Source organism: Zalophus californianus, chromosome 5 (assembly GCF_009762305.2).
Source record: "Zalophus californianus isolate mZalCal1 chromosome 5, mZalCal1.pri.v2, whole genome shotgun sequence".
Classification (NCBI taxonomy): domain Eukaryota; kingdom Metazoa; phylum Chordata; class Mammalia; order Carnivora; family Otariidae; genus Zalophus; species Zalophus californianus.
In genome coordinates, this window is record NC_045599.1 from 86,929,935 (window position 1) to 86,948,230 (window position 18,296).

At 40.9% G+C, this 18,296-nt stretch overlaps 1 protein-coding gene across 2 annotated transcripts in view; it reads left to right on the forward strand.

Annotated features, from left to right (window-relative positions):
* CAMK4 (calcium/calmodulin dependent protein kinase IV) overlaps positions 1-18,296 on the forward strand; it is a 310,888-nt gene that overhangs the window by 89,540 nt on the left and 203,052 nt on the right. The window contains exons 1-2 of one of the 2 annotated variants that reach the window (XM_027606843.2): positions 693-804; positions 1,614-1,852. The exons of the other annotated variant lie outside the window; for it this stretch is intronic. Coding sequence (XP_027462644.1) covers positions 1,692-1,852 — 161 coding nt within the window. The 5' untranslated portion in view covers positions 693-804; positions 1,614-1,691. Of the gene's footprint in view, positions 1-692; positions 805-1,613; positions 1,853-18,296 lie in introns of those variants that run through there. 2 annotated transcript variants of the gene reach the window in all.

Sequence of the window (18,296 nt, forward strand, 5' to 3'; positions counted from 1 at the left end):
AGCATATGCTCATCTTCATAAAATTATCTGTGAGGGATAGTTTTTATATTTATTTTTTCATTTCCAATCAACTAAGGATCGTATTCCTATCACTAATTGCTTAATTTTTGGTTTTTGTTTTTTATGGTTTTTTTGGGGGGAGGGTAGTTCACCAATATAGCATGAAAGCTCTTAAGAGTCAGAAATAAATCAATAAATTAGAGGAGAATACTGGACTTTGTTTGTTGGTGTTATCAGGAATGGGGACATGTGAGAAGAGTTTATTGCATGTTGGAGGAAAGTTAAAAAAAAAAAAAGTACTGAAAGTAACACCTGTGAAGTAAGGTTAAAGAAAGGGCCTAGAGTTATTTAGCCAGAAATGAGGTTGATGTAATAACTATTTTTATATATATTTATTACAGAACATGACTGATTATTGTTTGTCTTTGCTGAAATCCAGAAAGAAAAAAGTTCAAGAGTAGAAATACAAATGGTATACATTTAACCAGTACTTAGAAGAGCAGTGTGAAGGTTGACAGACAAACATTGGGGTGCTTGTGATGGGACACATCTCCTTGGAAGAGTAACGAGCTTTAAATGTAGCAATCTTCTCTGTCATGAATGGTGACCGATCCCCCCGTAAGGCTTCCACAGGGCCCTTCCAAACCAGTAATTCTCTGGATCACTTCTGTTCTAACCTTCAGAGGTTGAGAGTGAACCGGACTCAGCAAACACCTGCTCTTTCAGGAGCGCTAACAGTGCTAAAGGGGGCAGTGTCGGCGGCAGCACAGCAGCGTCTCTTCCAACTGAAGACTTCACTCAAAGGTGAGTCAGGTCAGTGAGGACCCAGGCGCTTCCCTGTCCTCCAGCTATCACGGGGGCGGGCACAGGAGCCCTGGGAGATCGGCGACCACAGGGCATCCTCCCCAGCTGCCAATATAAGCTTTGATAGAGGGATGAACAGGGGATTGCTAATTAGCTGGTGATAGGTGGGAGGGACTCGCCACCTAGACGCGCTCCGGGAAGGATGAGTAGCGCCGACGACAGCCAGGTCCCTCTCTCACTCTTCTGCTGCTAGGTGGTCCAGACCCATGTGCTCCCAGAGCAAGCTGGGCGCCCGCCACTCCTGGGGCGAGCGTCCCACTGTGCGCGTTGTGCCTTCCAGGTTCCCAGCTCCCGCGGTAGGGCGCGTGGGATGATGCTCTGGTCCTCGTGCTTTCCCCAAGCTCCTAGCATCCGGAGCCGCCCAAAGCCCGCACCGCCGCAGCCACAGCCTGGGAGGGAGAAAGGAAAAAAGGGAGGGGGCTGGAAAGGCTCGGCGGAGGGAGGAGGAGAGGTGGGGAGGAAGGGAGGGAGCGAAGGGGGAGGGAATCTCTCTCCTTTGCAGAGCCTCCGCCTCTCCTCTCAGGCTGGTGGCGACTGGGTTCTCCTTCCACACCCTCTCCTAGTTCCTCGCTCCCTTCTCCTCCCAACCTCCTTCCCTCCCTCCTTTCCAAGTGTGCAGGAAGGGAGCTGCAGCCTGCGCGCAGCCCAGGGAGCCGGGGGGAGGCGGCGGCGGCGGCCGCGGCTGTGGCCGCGGCGGTGGGTGTGTGCGAGTGTGTGAAGGACGCCACCTCTCGCTCCTGCGTTTGCAGGCGGCGGCGGGCGGCGGGGCTTCTCGCTCCGGCAGCGGCGGCGACAGCGGTGGCGGCTTCCGGAGTCCCGCCGCGAAGATGCTCAAAGTCACGGTGCCCTCGTGCTCCGCCTCGTCCTGCTCTTCGGTCACCGCCAGTGTGGCCCCGGGGGCCGGGAGCCTCGTCCCGGATTACTGGATCGAAGGTTCCAACAGAGATGCTTTGAGCGATTTCTTCGAGGTGGAGTCAGAGCTGGGACGGTAAGACGGGGGCGCCCTGGACTTGGTGGAGCCGCGCGTACTGCGCATGGGCTCGGGCTTCTGGGGAAGCCCACGGCGCGCACCGGGGGCAGTCCCTTTTGCAGGGACTGCTCCCGGGGATGCGGGAACCAGCCTCCCTGTCCTTTGATTTCTCACCGCCTAGTGTCTAGGAGAGAGCTAAGCACATTCAAGTTGGGAGTCGGGTGTCTCTCGGAGCGCCCAGGCCGGCGCAGCTGCGAGCAGCAGCCCGACTCTCCCACCCTCGCTCCCTCCTCCTCGCCGGCTGCCACTTCCCTTGGGTGACAGCTCCCACCACACGTGGGCCCTGCTTTCCCGACTGGTGTCTTTGCTCACGATTATAGCTTGCCAGAGGGTCTTGTTTGTCTAGTAATTTTTTGGGGTAGGGGAGGAGGGTGCCCCTCCAAACCATGACAGAATTATTAAATTAGATTCTTCCCCTTTCCTCTCATCAAACTCTCCAAAGCAAGTGGCACTAGAAATTAAACTTAAATACTAGCTTCCCTGCAGAGTCTGCTCAGGAGTGAAAGGGGGAATGAATCATTTAAGAGCGTTGAAGGCAGAATAATGAACTAGTGTGGCTTTAAAGAGAAAACAGCACAAGGGGTCTAGGCAGTGATAATTAGAAGAATTCTGCTCTTCTTTCATGCTGGAGTGATTTATTTAAATTATGTATGCAAAAAGCTATCTCTCTGGGGTTGCAGAAATGTCCCTCATCTCTCCTCTGAAGATCCAAACAGGTAGAGAGTGGTTTTGCCATGTGGATGATGCCATATGTTCTCAAATTTTTAAACATAGAAAATTATTTTTTTCTTTTCCTTCTTTTTTCCTTCTTTCCTTTCTGTTATCGGTAGGTAAAGGGAATTCCTTTCAACACTCATTTTAGATCCAGGCCGTTTATGGTAGGGAATCTGAAAATGTAATTTCAAGTGTTGACAAGTTGAAGCTTCTGTACTTAATACTTGTAATTTCATTTTCTATTCTCTTTTTGTTGGAAAGAGTTTAGCTAAGAACCTTTTTTTTTTTTTTTTTTAATGCCATTGAAGACCACAGTGTAGGATTATGGGTTTTGGTACTTGGTGGGAAGGTGTAAGGGTCACCTCACACCCCTCCCCCCCAATTTGCCACTACTATTAATGGCTCATAGATATAGAAGGTATGTAAGAAAGGCAAAACTTCTGAATGAAAACGTAGTCGTTTGTCATTGTTTAAAAATTTTCCAGGGCATCTGGGTGGCTTAGTTGGTTAAGCATCCAACTCTTCATTTTGTCTAAGGTCATGATCTCAGGGTCCTGGGATCCATGCCCTGCAGTGGGCTCCATGCTCAGTATGAAGTCTGCTTGAGATTCTCCCTCTCCCTCTGTGCCCCCCACTCGCTCGTGCCCTCTCTCTCTCTCAAATCAATCAATCAATCAATCAATCTTGAAAAAAATGTTCCAAAATACTTGGGCATTGAATAGTATATACATAAATATCCTACTTTGATCAAAATTTTCAATGTTCATCTGAAGATGTGCTATTGTATGCATTCGCTAGTAGGTTGGAAATAAATGAAGTGTCTCCTTTCTTCAGGTTCGAACCTTACCGTAAGTGTACGGTGAGCTGCAGCGGAGCAGTGTAAATTTCTGATTAAAGAGATCATCTACGTACAGTTGTTTACTTGGTGTTTTAGAAACTGCCACCTAGTAGAGGAGGTGTCTGCTGGTGCTAAAGGGACTGTCCCACCACCAAATCTAACTGCTTTGTGAGTAACGTTTGCCCTAGATGCCTAATTGACTCGGACTTCTCAATAGCACATATTATCTTTATGAATAGCTTTGCCATCAGGAAACTCAAGACATTTCTTTAATTTGAGGAATGGAAAATTGGTTAGAAAAAAATAAACTGCCAGTTGTACACATCTATGGCATGGTAGACTTCGTAGGGAAAACCTAAGGAATTTGAAGTTTATTTTTTAAAAAAGCTTTGTGCTATATTTTGCAGACAAATTTGGAAGACAAATATAAATCAATTATGTATTGCTAAGATTCTCACTTGCTATCTAGTTGTTTGATTACCTTGCAAATCACAGAATTAGAATATTTTGAGAAAACTAAAAATTCTCTCTTTTGCTGCTTTTCAGCAGTCATGTGTATTAGGTAAGTTCTCTGTAGATGGCAGTATTGGTGAGGTGCATACTTACTCCATTTGGCTGAGACTGAGAAATGTCACTTCATGATCGTTATTTTTTTCAACAAAATAAACCTAAAACATAAAGCAACTAATGTTACAGATATAATACTAAGAATCTATATAGCCAGAGAATATAGCAGAATTATAATTATAGGTATTGACTGACAGAAGTCTTCCTTCCTCCACTAGGGATAAAGTTGAGACTCAGTCAATTGGTTTCAAGTCTTTACTCTCTTAACTGTCAGTTTTGGGCCAAATCTGCCTGTCAGTGGTGACTCTAAGGCCAAAACATCTAATTCATTAGTTACACAGTTGTCATTAAGATGTTAAGGGAACGAAGACCTTGGTGTGGAATGTCATTGTGTTTAGTTCCAGGGTATCGGCAATCCCCACTAGATTAAGTTAATTTGTGAGTAGTCATTCCCTGTTAAAATAATCTGTTGTAGGCTAGTGACTCCTGAATTAAAGAAGATTAGACATGTGACTGTTAGGGCAACACACCCTGAGGATATGTTTGGGAATTTTAGGGAGCGCAATGAAAGCCAGTTGAAGTCCCTATATATATAGTGCTGGCAACACTGTTTCACAGGTAGCCCAAGGCCATGTGATAGCTCTTTTTTGTTATGTATATATGTATCAAGATAAGGGGTGAGTGGTGGGGGTGGGGGTAAGGAAGATTATTTAAAGAGTATCAGGCAAACTAACTTAATTTTTCTAAAATCACTTTTGAAAATACTGCTTTGTTTATAGACTGTCAAAAAGTTTACAAAAATTGTGATGCCCCAACGAATTCAGTTCTGTTTATAAATATGAATTGGCCATAATCCTATTCAAGGCTCCCTATCCTAGAGAGTAGTTGGTCCTTTGCCCAGTGATTTGAGAAATTGGCTTTTTAAAGTTTTTTCTAAGGGAGAAAAGAGCCTGCTTCTGGTCCAGATTCTGTCCAGTGGTTTGGCACAGGGACAGACAGGATTTGGCCTGGGCTGCCCTGTGGTGGGGATTATGCATCCAAACCCAAGTCCTGTTTTCAGTTATTTCCCACCTTTTGTTTCTCTCTGTAATATGAGACTGAAAGAATGTATGCAAAATGAGATGTATTCCCACACACAGAAGTTAAGGGAAACCAAATGAAAGATAATTAGTACAAAAGAAGAAGAGTGTGTTAAATTATCTTGGAATAAATTTTTAAATAAATTTCCATTCTACTTAACTATAGTTTCTTTAAGCTAGTGAATTTCAGTCACCATCACCCCCCCAACCTGATCCACAATTTAAAGGAGTACATTTGTATGGCAAAGGAATTAAAGCAGAGTTTTGTAGGATCCCTTGCTATATGTATTATTGCTTAGGAACCAAATAGATTTAGATAGACATAAGTGTGTGTAAAATAGAAACAATGTATGTGTTTAGAATGGAAACAAGTTTCATAAAACAATGTTTATTCTTACTACCAACAGTGTACTCTAATATTACCTATTCTATGCTGTTTGATTTTATTCTATTTCATTAAAATATTGGCTGAATCCACATGATTTCATATCTCATTAATGCATTGTGACTCAGTATGAAAATGTTGTTCTGGGCCATAAATCTGTGTATGCCGGATTAAAATATGAGGCAGACCCCTTTTGAAAAATGCCCTGCAGACCAACTGGTAACACTGAGTGGTCTCCATTGGCACAACTCTGTAGAGAAAAGTTCTCCTGTCTTTGCCTCTAAGTCCTCATTGGGTTTCCCCTTCCAAACATTTTGGAAAAACTCTAGTGTCTCCCCAAGATCTGCTGGGTGTACTGTACTCTGAAATGGCTGAGGGGGCAGGAGGCTGGGCCAGCAGCACCTTCACTATATAGGGGAGGAATTCAGAGGCCTGAACACTTGTGTCTTCCACTTGGTAACACTTAATTCTGGCCCTGGGTAATGGGCAGCAGATACTTCCTGTAAGGAAACATGAAAGTGTGCATTTTCTAACAGCAGGGCTCCAACCAATGCTCCTGCCTGGTGAGGAGTCAGGTCCTCTCTTTCTCCTTCCCTGTCTTTGTTCGAGCCCCTTCCTGAGCCATCTTTAGCCAGTACTTCTCCTACCCTTGGTTTTCCCCCACACTGTCCTTTAGGACCCCACAGCCTATCTAGAATATACTGTTGGTTACGGATCTCCTGCCACCCACACTGCACTTAATATCTTAAGCTCTTTGGGGGATCTAACTAGGAATTAAAAATATAACTGTTTGGTCCCTCTGTTGTTCTCTGGGCATCCAATTCTTCTCTCAGGCAGTTGGCTCAGGAGCAAGTGGGAGAATAGACACCCGGGTACATATGCTTGAACACTTGACTGTAAGCTCCCAGAAGGGAGTCTGTGGATTTGGCTGGTTCACTATCATGTGCTCAATGCCTAGCACAGAGCTTGGTACTGGGCAAGTGCCCAACAAATGATTTTAAGAGAGTGAGTGAATGACAATGAAATGGGCCAGGCACAGTGGGCATGACCCCAGGGAAAGGGAAATCAGGTGACTTGTTTATCTTCTCCCTAAAATTTGTATGACCATAATCTCATGTGTGCTAGTTTTCTTTCATCACGGTGGGAGTCCTGATAACTGTCACCTCTGTAGTTTGTAGGTGTTGAAAATAATGTTCCTTTTCTGTTGGCAGAGAGCTTTGTGGCTCTGAAATGAAAAGGATTCAGTTTCACCTTCACTATCATTTTGCCACAGGCATCTCAGAATTAGGAGTTAAATCAACTTTAATGTAAAGGCATGAAATACCTCCAGGTTATACCAACCACTAACTTCAATACATAGTAAATGTTAAATTTGGAAACTTACTCATTGTAAAGAGCCTTAAAATTAAGTGATGACTATGATAGGATCATTATTTTAGAACACACTGTTTTTCCATGTTTAAATAATGTTACGAGGGTAAAAATAACTCCTAATTTGAAAAAAAAAAAAAAAGACACAGGTGCTATTTGCTTCTCAACTGTTCTAGAGAACTTTACTTGAGTAAAAAAGAGAGACAGAAAGAGAAACAAAACACTAACCACAAAATAGCTTCAAAGAACTTTCTTGTAAACACTTTACCCTCAGAATATATGTATGGATTATTGTTTGCAGTAATGCATTTAAGAATAAAATGCTGAGTGGTAGCTGTTTCAGCTTCTGGTTATTATTTTTTATGTTAATTTTTTTGTTTGTTTTGTTTTGTTTTTTTGGCTAGCTTTAAAAGTAGTTTTCTTCAGACTCCCTTTTGGGAAAGCTAACATAGCTCATATATCTAGTAAAAATTGTATTTTTAAAATTTCAAGGTCAGGTTTATTCTGTAAAATATATTGAGTCAATGAACCATTTAAACCAGGCCAAAGAATAACTTTACATGAAATCATGAAATCAATAGCAGCTAGAGTCAAGGTTTTACTCAAATTACATTAGTCTTTTTTTTTTCCTCTTTGATAATGGATCATCTGAAAATCTCGTAACTCCCGTGGCTTAATTAGGAAGTTAGATCTAAATATCGATAGTATCCTGTGAGCACATAAAGGATATGGACTCTTCAATGCAGTCCATTTTTAAATTCTTACTGCTAATTGGGGGCCCTGGGTATATGGATGATATAAAATAGTGAAAGGTTTGGGTGGAAGATTTTCCTCTGTAATCATATCAGTGGCAAAGAGCAAATAAGGAAAGGAGCAATGCTGGAGAGAGGGTGTTTCTAACAGTCGGCAAAGGATCTTACACGTAGAGCTGTAGACTCTTAGACCAGGGTTTCTTAACCTTGGCACCACAGACTTCGGGGCCCGATAATTCTTTCTGTGGGAGCTCTCCTGTGCACTGTAGGGTGTTTAATAGTGTCCCTAGCCTCTACCAACTAGACGACAGAAGCAGACCTCCCCCAAAACCCCCAAGTTATGACAACCAAAAATGTCTCTAGGCATTGTCACATGTTACCGCCTCCCCCTTTCTGTTCAGAACAACTGTTTCAGAAGCTTAGAAGCTAGTCTTTTACATGATTTTCTTTTAGTTATGCAGAAGGTTAACAAGAAGGAGGTTGATGGATTGAAATCATTTGACTTTATCGAGTATCTGCTACAACCAAATGTTTCTCCCATTTCTATGTGATGCCATTAAGATTTTTGTCATATGTGCATACCACCTGTGCTATAATTTGCTTAATATTTTTGTTTAAATTACTCCATTTTGTTAACCTAAATTTACTTATTGAGAATACTTATTTTCATTAAATTGAAATTAAATTTCATTATTGTATTCATGCCATAAATAGAAGCAAATTATAAAAATAAATTGCAGTAAAAACAAAGCCTTTTTATTAAACTGGGGCTACAAATGCTTTTCTGCAGAAGGCTCCCAGCCTGAGGATTGTTCTCTCTTTGTTAAAAAGGGAGATTATCAAAGATTAGCAGGTTTAAAACCATAGTAGCACAGGGGCACCTGGGTGGCTCAGTCGTTAAGTGTCTGTCTGCCTTAGGCTCGGGTCATGATCCCGGGGTCCTGGGGTCCTGGGATCGAGCCCCACATCGGGCTCCCTGATCAGCGGGAAGCCTGCTTCTCCCTCTCCCACTCCCCCCTGCTTGTGTTCCTTCTCTCGCTGTGTCTCTCTCTGTCAAATAAATAAATAAAATCTTTGGAAGAAAAAAAACCATAGTAGCACAAACTGAGGATTTCTTTGTGATGGAATCAGAAAAATAATTGAAAAGAGAATAATGGTCTCAGTTTTTGAATCTTTGTTATTTAATTCGATGTCCTCGTGCCACCTAAAGTCCTTTCTGTTACAGGTCCGACCTTCTGTGTAACTATGAACTATGCAATGTATGTTGGTAGTGTGTGTGGCGGGGCAGGGGGGCTGCAATATGAGTGAATATGACGAATAGAACACTCTATATTGACTTGCAGATGTATAGCTCACTGTATAATTTACAACAGTAAATTTAATATGAGATAAATAATAAGTAAAACTAATATGAGGTGGAGATCAGACGATCACCATGGTCTAAAAATGGAGTGATAATTCTGACTGGGAGGATTGAGGAGTCTTCGTGGAAGGGGTGGACCTTGAAATTCAGCAGAATTTTAACAGGAAGAGCTTTGGTGAAGGACATACCAGGTGGAAAGTACATTCTAAGAAAAGGCAAAAGCAGGCAGAAGAATACAGGATACACATTTTATTTTGCAAACTTTATAAAACATGAACATTGTCATGGCAGTTAAGGTGGGAGGGTAAGCTGATGTCAGGCCAAAGAGAGCCTGTAAAAACAAAACATCTATATCGGTTGAAAACCCAAGTAGTAGATAAAGAGAAAGTAACAATGATGAGAGCAAAGGGTGGCTGTGGAAGCAGCTGCATCTTGGGTTGATGTGGGACGCAGAACTTGCCACTAGCCCTTAAACCAGGGGGGTGGGTAAGAGAGAACTTACCCTGTTTGTTAAAAAGGAAGGGAGGGAGGGAAGGAGGGAGGGAGAGAGAGAGAGAGAGAAAGGAAAGGAAGGAAGGAAAGAAAGGAAAGAAAAACACCTCCCACGGCCTATGATGAGATAAGAAAGGGGAAGTGGGATTGACGCGATTGAGATCAGTTACCTAGACCTGGTAGAGAGCCCATAAAGAAATAGACTGTTAATATTTTAGGTTTTGCGGGTCATATGGTCTCTGTGGCAGTTCAGCTCTGTGATGGCTGAGTGAAAACAGCCATAGACAACACAGAAACAAATGCACATAGCTATGTTCCAATAAAACTTTATTTATGACCATGAAATTTGAATTTCATACAGTTTTCACATCACAAAATATTCTTCTTCTGATTTTTAAAAACCATTAGAACATGTAAACACTATTTTTAGGTTGCAGACTATACAAAAACTAGTGACTGCCATATTAGGCTCTTGGCCTGTGGTTTGCCAAATTCTGACCTAGAATAGTCAAGTTAAAATTCTACTCCTCTTCAGTTACATGAGAATTTCAAGTTAAATTGATATCAAGACTTCATTTATTCAAGAAACTACCTTGAATCTCCCTTTCACTTTGAAAATGTCAGCCTGATACTAGTTTTTTCAGGTGGGCATGAGCTTTATTATTTTTTTTAATGATTTTATTTATTTATTTGAGAGGGGGCGGGAGAGAGACCATGAGAGAACATGAGAGAAAGAGCACAAGCAAGGGGGAAGGGGTAGAGGGAGAAGCAGACTTCTCACTGAGCAGGAAGCCCAATATGGGGCTCCATCCCAGAACCCTGGGTTCATGACCTGAGCCAAAGGCAGACGCTTAACTGACTGAGCCACCCAGGGTGCCCTGGGCATAAGCTTTAAGTGCATATTCATCCTTTTTCTACATCTGTTGAAACTGGAACAGTCACAGTTTTTACCTGTGTAACAAGTTGGCTAGCTATATCCATCATTTATGTTTTTGAAAATCAGTGCTCACATTCAGAGATTATTTCTTGGAGGGTAATTTATTTTTTATTTAATAATGAAATAGGTTTCAGATCATTCTCCTATTGTATTTGAAGTGACAGTTACAAAATAATATGCTAAATAAACTATTGATAAAAGATTCACCTCTAACTAGTAAAGTTTAATTAATTAATTTTCCTGTTGACTAATATATTAGCCACATGTTGAATAATCCTTCTGTATGCCATGCATATATCTCAGATGGACTAATTAAGGTCGTTTAAATTTGGACTCTGTTTAAATAATATTTTGAAAAAATAGAATTCTTCTTTATTTTCAATAGACTTAAGAGCTAAATAAGAGCAGTCACTGACATTTTGACTAAAGTGGGATGTCCATATCTAGGGTATGCTAGAGGAAAGTATTAGGGAATCTGTTTTTAAAAATTCTTCTAATTTTTGCTTTTAATTTTTTTTGGATGTTTTAAAAAGCACATTACAGATTGGTTCAGTAGCACATGTATAGCATCTGCAGGTACAAAGATATACATAACTTGGGAGCATGTTCATAAAAACGTTTTGTTGGATGATTATTGGATCAAAGAATGGTAGTTATGAGTGGATACTAAATAAGCTTCTTTATTTCTATTTAAATAGCATTCTACATTTTGAAAATGTTTTTAAAGCAGATACATAAATAAAAATGCAAACAAAATCATATGGCAAGTTTTGTCTTTGTGCAGAAAGAGGAAGTGGGTACAAATATGCACTTGTTATGCATTTTAAGACTACTTGATAAAAGGTTTTGATAAGAATTTACTGCAATTGTAACCAAAGAAGTCATCTGGCAGAAAACAGAAAAAGAGAAAAAGAATACCGCTTGCCCATCAAGCAGAGGGTTGAATGAATTTTGTTTTTCTTTATTGTTGAATCCCAAATTCATATTATTTTCAAGAACCTCAATTTATTTTATTATTTTTTAAGATTTTTTAAATTTATTTATTTGACAGAGAGAGAGCACAAGCAGGTGGAGCAGCAGGCAGAGGGAGAGGGGGATGCAGGCTCCCTGCCGAGCAGAGAGCCTGACATGGGACTCCATCCCAGGATCCTGGGATTGCTGACCTGAGCCGAAGGCAGATGCTTAACTGAGTGAGCCACCCAGGCGCCCCAGGAACCTCAATTTTAATATACCTACTTCATAGTAAATTCTGCCAACTGCTGTTTTAGGCAGCTGAAGTGTTTGGTGGGCAGTGCTTGCAGACTTGTCATTAGTGCCAGGATGCTGAGTTTGTTAACCCTGTCAACAAATGCACTCTCATTACTCAATTACTTCTTAAGTCATGCTTCGGGGTCATATGGTTGAAAAATTCATCACGTGCAAAAATACAGAAATATTCTTAAAAGATAAAAAAGGCTAGACTTGAACAACCCTCTGATTGGAGTGGTCTTCTAGAAAGGTAATAGATATGACATATGTCCTTAACTGTTTTCTCTACTAGTTTGCAGTAGCAGTCTTTGTTAAAAGTGTACTTCCTTTGATTTATATCATGATTATAGACAGAACTTGACTAATATTACAAACCAGAACAAAGAAGAGTAGGCGATCGCAAATCTGTCCATTGTGAGCACACGTTTATTGCTACCTACAGTGCAGCATTTGAATGATTTTTCCCTACTTCAAGTCCTTGTGGACTGCTTAATAGGGACTTTTGCTTGCATTTTAGCCTTCACTGCACTTTTTTATCTTGGTGTGCCTCACTTGTACTGGGAGACAGCTAGTCAGTGACTGTTTTAACTTAGTAGGTGATAACCTTTCGTTTGGGGCTCCAACAGACGTACAAAATTGTTCTTCAGGTGTGACAACTGGTCAGTCCACGTTTAATCTTTGACAGGATATAAGTTTCCTATTACCTATTCATTCAAGTGAATATTATTTTTTTTCCCAAAGCTCCCTGTTAGGATAACCCCTGAGAAAATAAGACTGTATTATTAAATGTGACCAAATTCACAATATGTAATTCAATAAATCAGCTTGGCCTAAAGTGTTCAATCATAATAGGGCTCTGAAGATTTCTTGTGTGAGTGGAAACATTTTTAGTGGCTCCTGTGGGACCCTGGGTCCTTCCTCTCCTTTTCTCCTCAACGTGAGTAACGTAAACTAGTAATATTCAATGAGGTAAACTCTTGAGAAGTTCTCCTGAACGTATCCGGTAACTAGAAGCAAACTAAAACCATAACAGAACTTTTCATGTATATGTATGACACGTTAGTGAAATGGAAAGCTGAGGAAAGTATCAGGATAATCTACGGCGAACTAGTACGTTTCTTTCAAATCTTGAGATACTGAGGAAATGGAATGTCAGGACTGAGCAGAAGACTTGGGGAGCCGTTGAGGTTCCGGTCTAGGCCAGGAGGGGGCAGCAGAGTGCCAGTCCAGGTTTGAGCTGGCAGAGGGTGGAGGGGGTTGATCGGAAGGGAACCAGAGCCCAAGGGGAGAGGCGGACGAGGCAGCTGCTTAGGAGGGCTTCAAGGCTGGGCAGCAAGCTGACCATTCTGAACAGTTGAGTCGTGAGGGTGAAGGAGGACTGCTGACTAAGGGAGGGGCTAAGACAAGATGTGAACTAGATGGTGCAGGATGTGAGCAGGAAAACAGGCGGGAGCAAATTGCTACTTGATGGCTATGTGCCTTTAGGCAAAACATTGAACTTCACTTAGCTTTATTTATAAAATGAAGTATATCCTCCCCAAGGTTGCTATGAGGATGAAATGAGACCTGAATGTAAAAGTATTAGCTCTGAAGCTGGCACATAAGCTTTATACCATTCCCCAGATAGGACGCGAGGTGGGAGGTAGGGGATAATGATTCCTGTAGGTATCTATAGGGGCAAAACCTCAGTCTGGCTTACTTGGCCCATTATAACAATCTGACCCAAACTTGCCTACCAGTCTCCTTGCCCACCACTCTCTTCCTAATTACCAGCATGGAGTGTTTGGTGCTTGTGGTTTACTCTTATGTACATTGCTAATTATTTCAATACTACAGCAAGATGATCACACCAGCACCATTTTTCAGATGAGAAACCTGAGGCTCAGAATGTTCAAGCAGGTTGTTCAAGCTCATACAGCCACGGAGGGGATTCAAGTGCAGGTTTGTCAGACTCTGGTGCTGGTTCTCTTTCTGCTATTCCTGTCTTGGCCTCGAGGACCTCTCACAGATCTTCGCAGCTCTGTGGTGTTGTGCCTGAAACTCTCTTGGCCTAAAATACCCTTGGCCTTCTAATCCCTTCAGGACAGTCATCCGACCCCCCAGGCAGGAGGTTTCTGCTGCCTCCCTGCTCTCAATATCACTTCATATGTGTATTGTCTTACAGGTAAATGCTTTGTGGTCTTCACCACCAGAGCCTCTGTTCTTGGGCAGAGGAACCCTATATCATATCCATCTTTTATCCCCACTACTAAGTCAATTCTTCATCAGCCCCCCCATTACCTGCCTCCCATGAGTGCTTCACAAATGTTTATGGAATAGTGAGTGCTTAAAGATAGGAAGGCACAAATATTGGAGGAGTTAGGTGAACGGCAACAGAAAAATGGGCAGGACTTAAATCTCTCTTTCTTCAAGATGTTTTCCCTTTGTAGTCCTCTGCTAAACCAGCACACTATGAAATTACTTATTCAGTGCCCGTGTCCCTCTCTCCAAGAAGTGTAAACTGTTCTCGGCTAGGCCTCTGTCCCCTCATTCACTGCTGTGTCCCTAGAGCTTAGTGCAATGCTTGGCACGTAGTAAGCACTCAGTAAACATTTGTTGGGTGAGTGAGTTGTACCAGAGGGGCTTCTGCAACTGAAAGTCCTTTTGAACCCAAGGGGCTCTGGCCTTCTGTCAGTCTACTGTCTTAAAGGGCCCCATCTGTAAATGATGGAATAGTATGACTTCCTATGATTAGATCATTTACCTCTAAGGTCCCAGATAGCCACAAGCATCTGTGCATCTGTGTTTTCTTCCAGTTGAATTCTCTGGATGATTACCTTAGATCTTTGTGTGTTCAGGAGACAGAGCGGTTTTTGGAGTAAAGTAGGGCTCTAAGCTTCAAAGCCTTTGTAAATGTGTCGGAAGATCCTCGAACAATTTCTGTTCTTATTCTGTGCCTTTTAAATGCCTAATCTCTTGTTAGAAACATGTATGTACAATTATATTTGCTTATTTTTACTTCCATTAGCGGACCATACTGATGCTGACAACAACTGTAATATCTAGGACAAGGTTTCTTGGCTTTCCCTCTAGTTTAGTTTTTCAAAGGAATCATTCTTTTTAAGAAGCTTGGCTTATGACTTGTTTGTGGCTGTGTAATCAGTCAGTGATGTTCTGTAACATAGTCTTGTAGCATGGGCCCTGCCTGAGCCAGGAGGAGCAGGAAGAGCTAAGGAGAGGATTGTGAAGGAGATAAGAATGTAAATATTCTTCCCTGTATCTGTCTTTATTTGGGATTGTTATTTTAAGTCACCTATTGAGATGTCTAATGCTTTAATCAGAAATATAATTCCTCGACGTAACTTCCAAATAGGGTCATTAACTTTATGGTCATGATTTATGCATTGTTGAAATAATTATTCTGGAAAATTTGTGTATCTCCATCTCTGTTTTGACAACAGTAGCCAGGGTGTATGGTGAAAGAACTGTGTGTAGGAGGAAGAGGGGCAGAGACAGGGCTGAAGGGCAGAGGGCAGGCCAGCCTTCAACCCTGGTGTACTTCTTGTTTTCAGGGTCCATCTACATCTCAACCCACAAGCACCTCTCTGTCCCTGCCATACAATACACTATGCCTTGCTGGAGCCTGGCCTGGGACACTTGTTCTGTGGCCTGGGACACTCTTTCTCTCTCTCCTCTGCTATCGAGGCACTAGCACCTAGGTGTCCCCTGCGTACCCATACCTGTTGGCTTTCCAGGGGCTGGTGCCTGCCAGCTCCCAGCACATTATTTCCTCAGCAGCTGGTACAGGGTTCTTTTGTTGCCAACTGGAAGCTCAGCTATTAAAAAATAAGACTTGGCCCATCTTGAGTATCATATGTTTCCATCAGGACTTGGATCAGCATTCTGGCACAACGCACACGGTCACTTGGGCACCTTTCTCAGGACTGAGAACCCAGTCTTCTTCTGGGTCTGGGACCACATCTTCACCTGCTGCTCCAAATACAGTTTCCTTGAGAAACCTGTGATGCTTATGACTCGTTGAGGACCAGTTTACCGTCATTTCACTTGGTCTTACTGAATTTATTAATCTCTGTGGTGTTTCTTTAGCACTAGGTTGCCTGCTCTGATAGTTGGTGTCAGTTTCATATTGTAAATTGTAAATTCTCAGAATAAGGTTCATGTTTCTTAGGCTAATGAGCAGCTAACACACAACACTGAAACAGTGGGTGTTTACTGCATGGCTTCACATGAGCATGAGGTGATCCAAGAAAAGAACTCTTAGTTTTTGTAAATATTTGACTATTGTTCTTTGTATTTCACATACTGAAAAGAACGTTGTTATAACCTTAGGTTTTTTATATCTGCAAACAAAAGAATAATCAGGGTAGTTTGAATATTTCCTGTAGGTGGGTCTTTCTGTATAATTCTTACAGTGCTTTGCTTATAAGAAGGATGTTAAAATTAGAAAATATTAATCATTTTGTAGCTTTATCTTATTTGCACTAACTTTAACTCTTTGTCGTGGATTCATTAATTTTTTATTCAGAATAATGCATTCTTCACTGGAAAGTTAAATAAGCAGACCCAGAATTACTGCAACTTAACTGTGATTCAGAAATAAAGAAGAGAGTCCTGGAAATCACTTAATGGTATTAAAAAATGTATACAGTAAGGAGTATTTTAAAGCAGTCTGTAGTCTGTGTATACTGACAAAAACATATCACATTGAAGAGACTTCTTATATTTAAATGATGTCACATTAGTCCCACCTAAAAATTTATTTCTCTAATCTGGTACCTAAATGGTAAAATAAAGTTTGTCTTCTAGTTTCATCATGTATTTGTTTAGTAGCTGCTCTGAATTGTCTGGTACCTATTAGCTGTCTATTGTTCATGAATGTTTTAAATTGTAATGAGCTTCACTTTCTTCATCTGTAGAATGAAAATATTAGTGCCTTTCTCACAGAATTATTGCAAAGATTAAAAAAAAGTAAATTATATGGCTATATTAAACACAAAAAGCTGTGCACATAGGGCGATGATATATATTTTTACTTTGAATAATAATTTTTTTTTAACTCTTAACTCTAGACTTTATTTAGATTTCACCAGCTTTTCCATTGATGTCCTCTTTCTCTTCCAGGATCTTATCCAGACAGCCACATTAGTTTTAGCTGTCATGTTTTCCCTGCCTTCTCTGATACATGACAACTTATCAATCTTTCCTTGCTTTTCATGACCATGGCAGTCTTGGGGAGTACTGGCAGGTATCCTGTAGAATGCCCCCCAATCTGGATTTGCCTGTTGTTTTCCCTCATGGTTAACTGGGATTATACATTTTTGGAAAGAATACCGTAGAGGTGAAGTGCCTTTCTTGTCACATTGTATCAGGGTTACATGATATCACTGGTGATAGTAACCTTTGTTACTTGGTCCCCATTGTGTTTGCCAGGTTTCTCCACTATACAGTTACTGTTTATCCCTTTCCCTTTTCTGTCTAGTCTTTGGAACTAGGTCACTAAGTCTAACCCACTCTTGGGAGGGAGCATGATGAAGCTCCATCTCCTGGAGGGAATAATATCTACATATATTATAGTTCTGTAAGGAAGATTTGTAAGCTATTATTTTATCACTAATAAATTCATATATATATGAATATATATGTATATATATAAAGTTTATATTTTATTATAAAATATATATAATATATATTATATAATATATAATATATATATTACTTTATATATATGTATATATATATAAAGTAATTGAACATCCCAAGTCATTTTCCAAAATTCTTGTAAAAATATACTGCCACTATAGATCATGCAACTGGGAATGTACTAGATAGTGAGAAACTTTGAATCTGGTAGAAGAAGCTGTCCTTGGACTTTTGTGCTTAGACAATGAAGCATATTAGAGATGAGGACAGGAGAGATGAGAGGTACAAAGATAATGGGGGTAGTATGTCAAGCCTCAAGTTGTGAAAACTCCAAAGATACTGTGACTGTTTCCTGTGTCTCTATCTACCTGACTACGATGTGTGTACATCTACATCATTTATAAGATTTTGACTTAGATTTGCAGGAATGTAGAGTGGATAGCACCTTAGAAATCGACCAGTCCAGGGTTTTTCTTTGTACAGATGAAGAAACTGAAGCCCAGAGAGGGCATATATCTTCCTCAGCACTCCAGAGCTGGTTGGTAGCACAAATGGGACCACAACCTTACACTCTGACTCTGTGACACACTTCCTTTCCACACACATGCCATTTGCAGAAACCTGGGCCTAAACCAGTACTGGCTTTTCCTCCAAAAGCTTCCTTCGTTATTTCAGAACACAAAATTTCTTATCTCCAAGAAGCTGTTACAGACTGTGATTTTTAAATTTGCACTATTTCCTATCTTGTGTCTTGTGTTTGCATTTTTTTTTTTTTTTGCAGAGGATACAGTCTTAAAAATTAAAATGAACAAAACTGTTAAGCTTTGGATAATATTTTATACTTGATTTCTTTGATTTGTTTCACATTTTGGACAGTATTTGTTTACCTTGTAAAAAACTTCTGTCCCTAAATGTATTGAAATTACATTTAAGATCCTAGCATGCATGTCAGAGTGCATTCTGTTCCTGTTTGTAATTTGGGACTAAGATTTTTCATTCTTACACAACTAATTGAA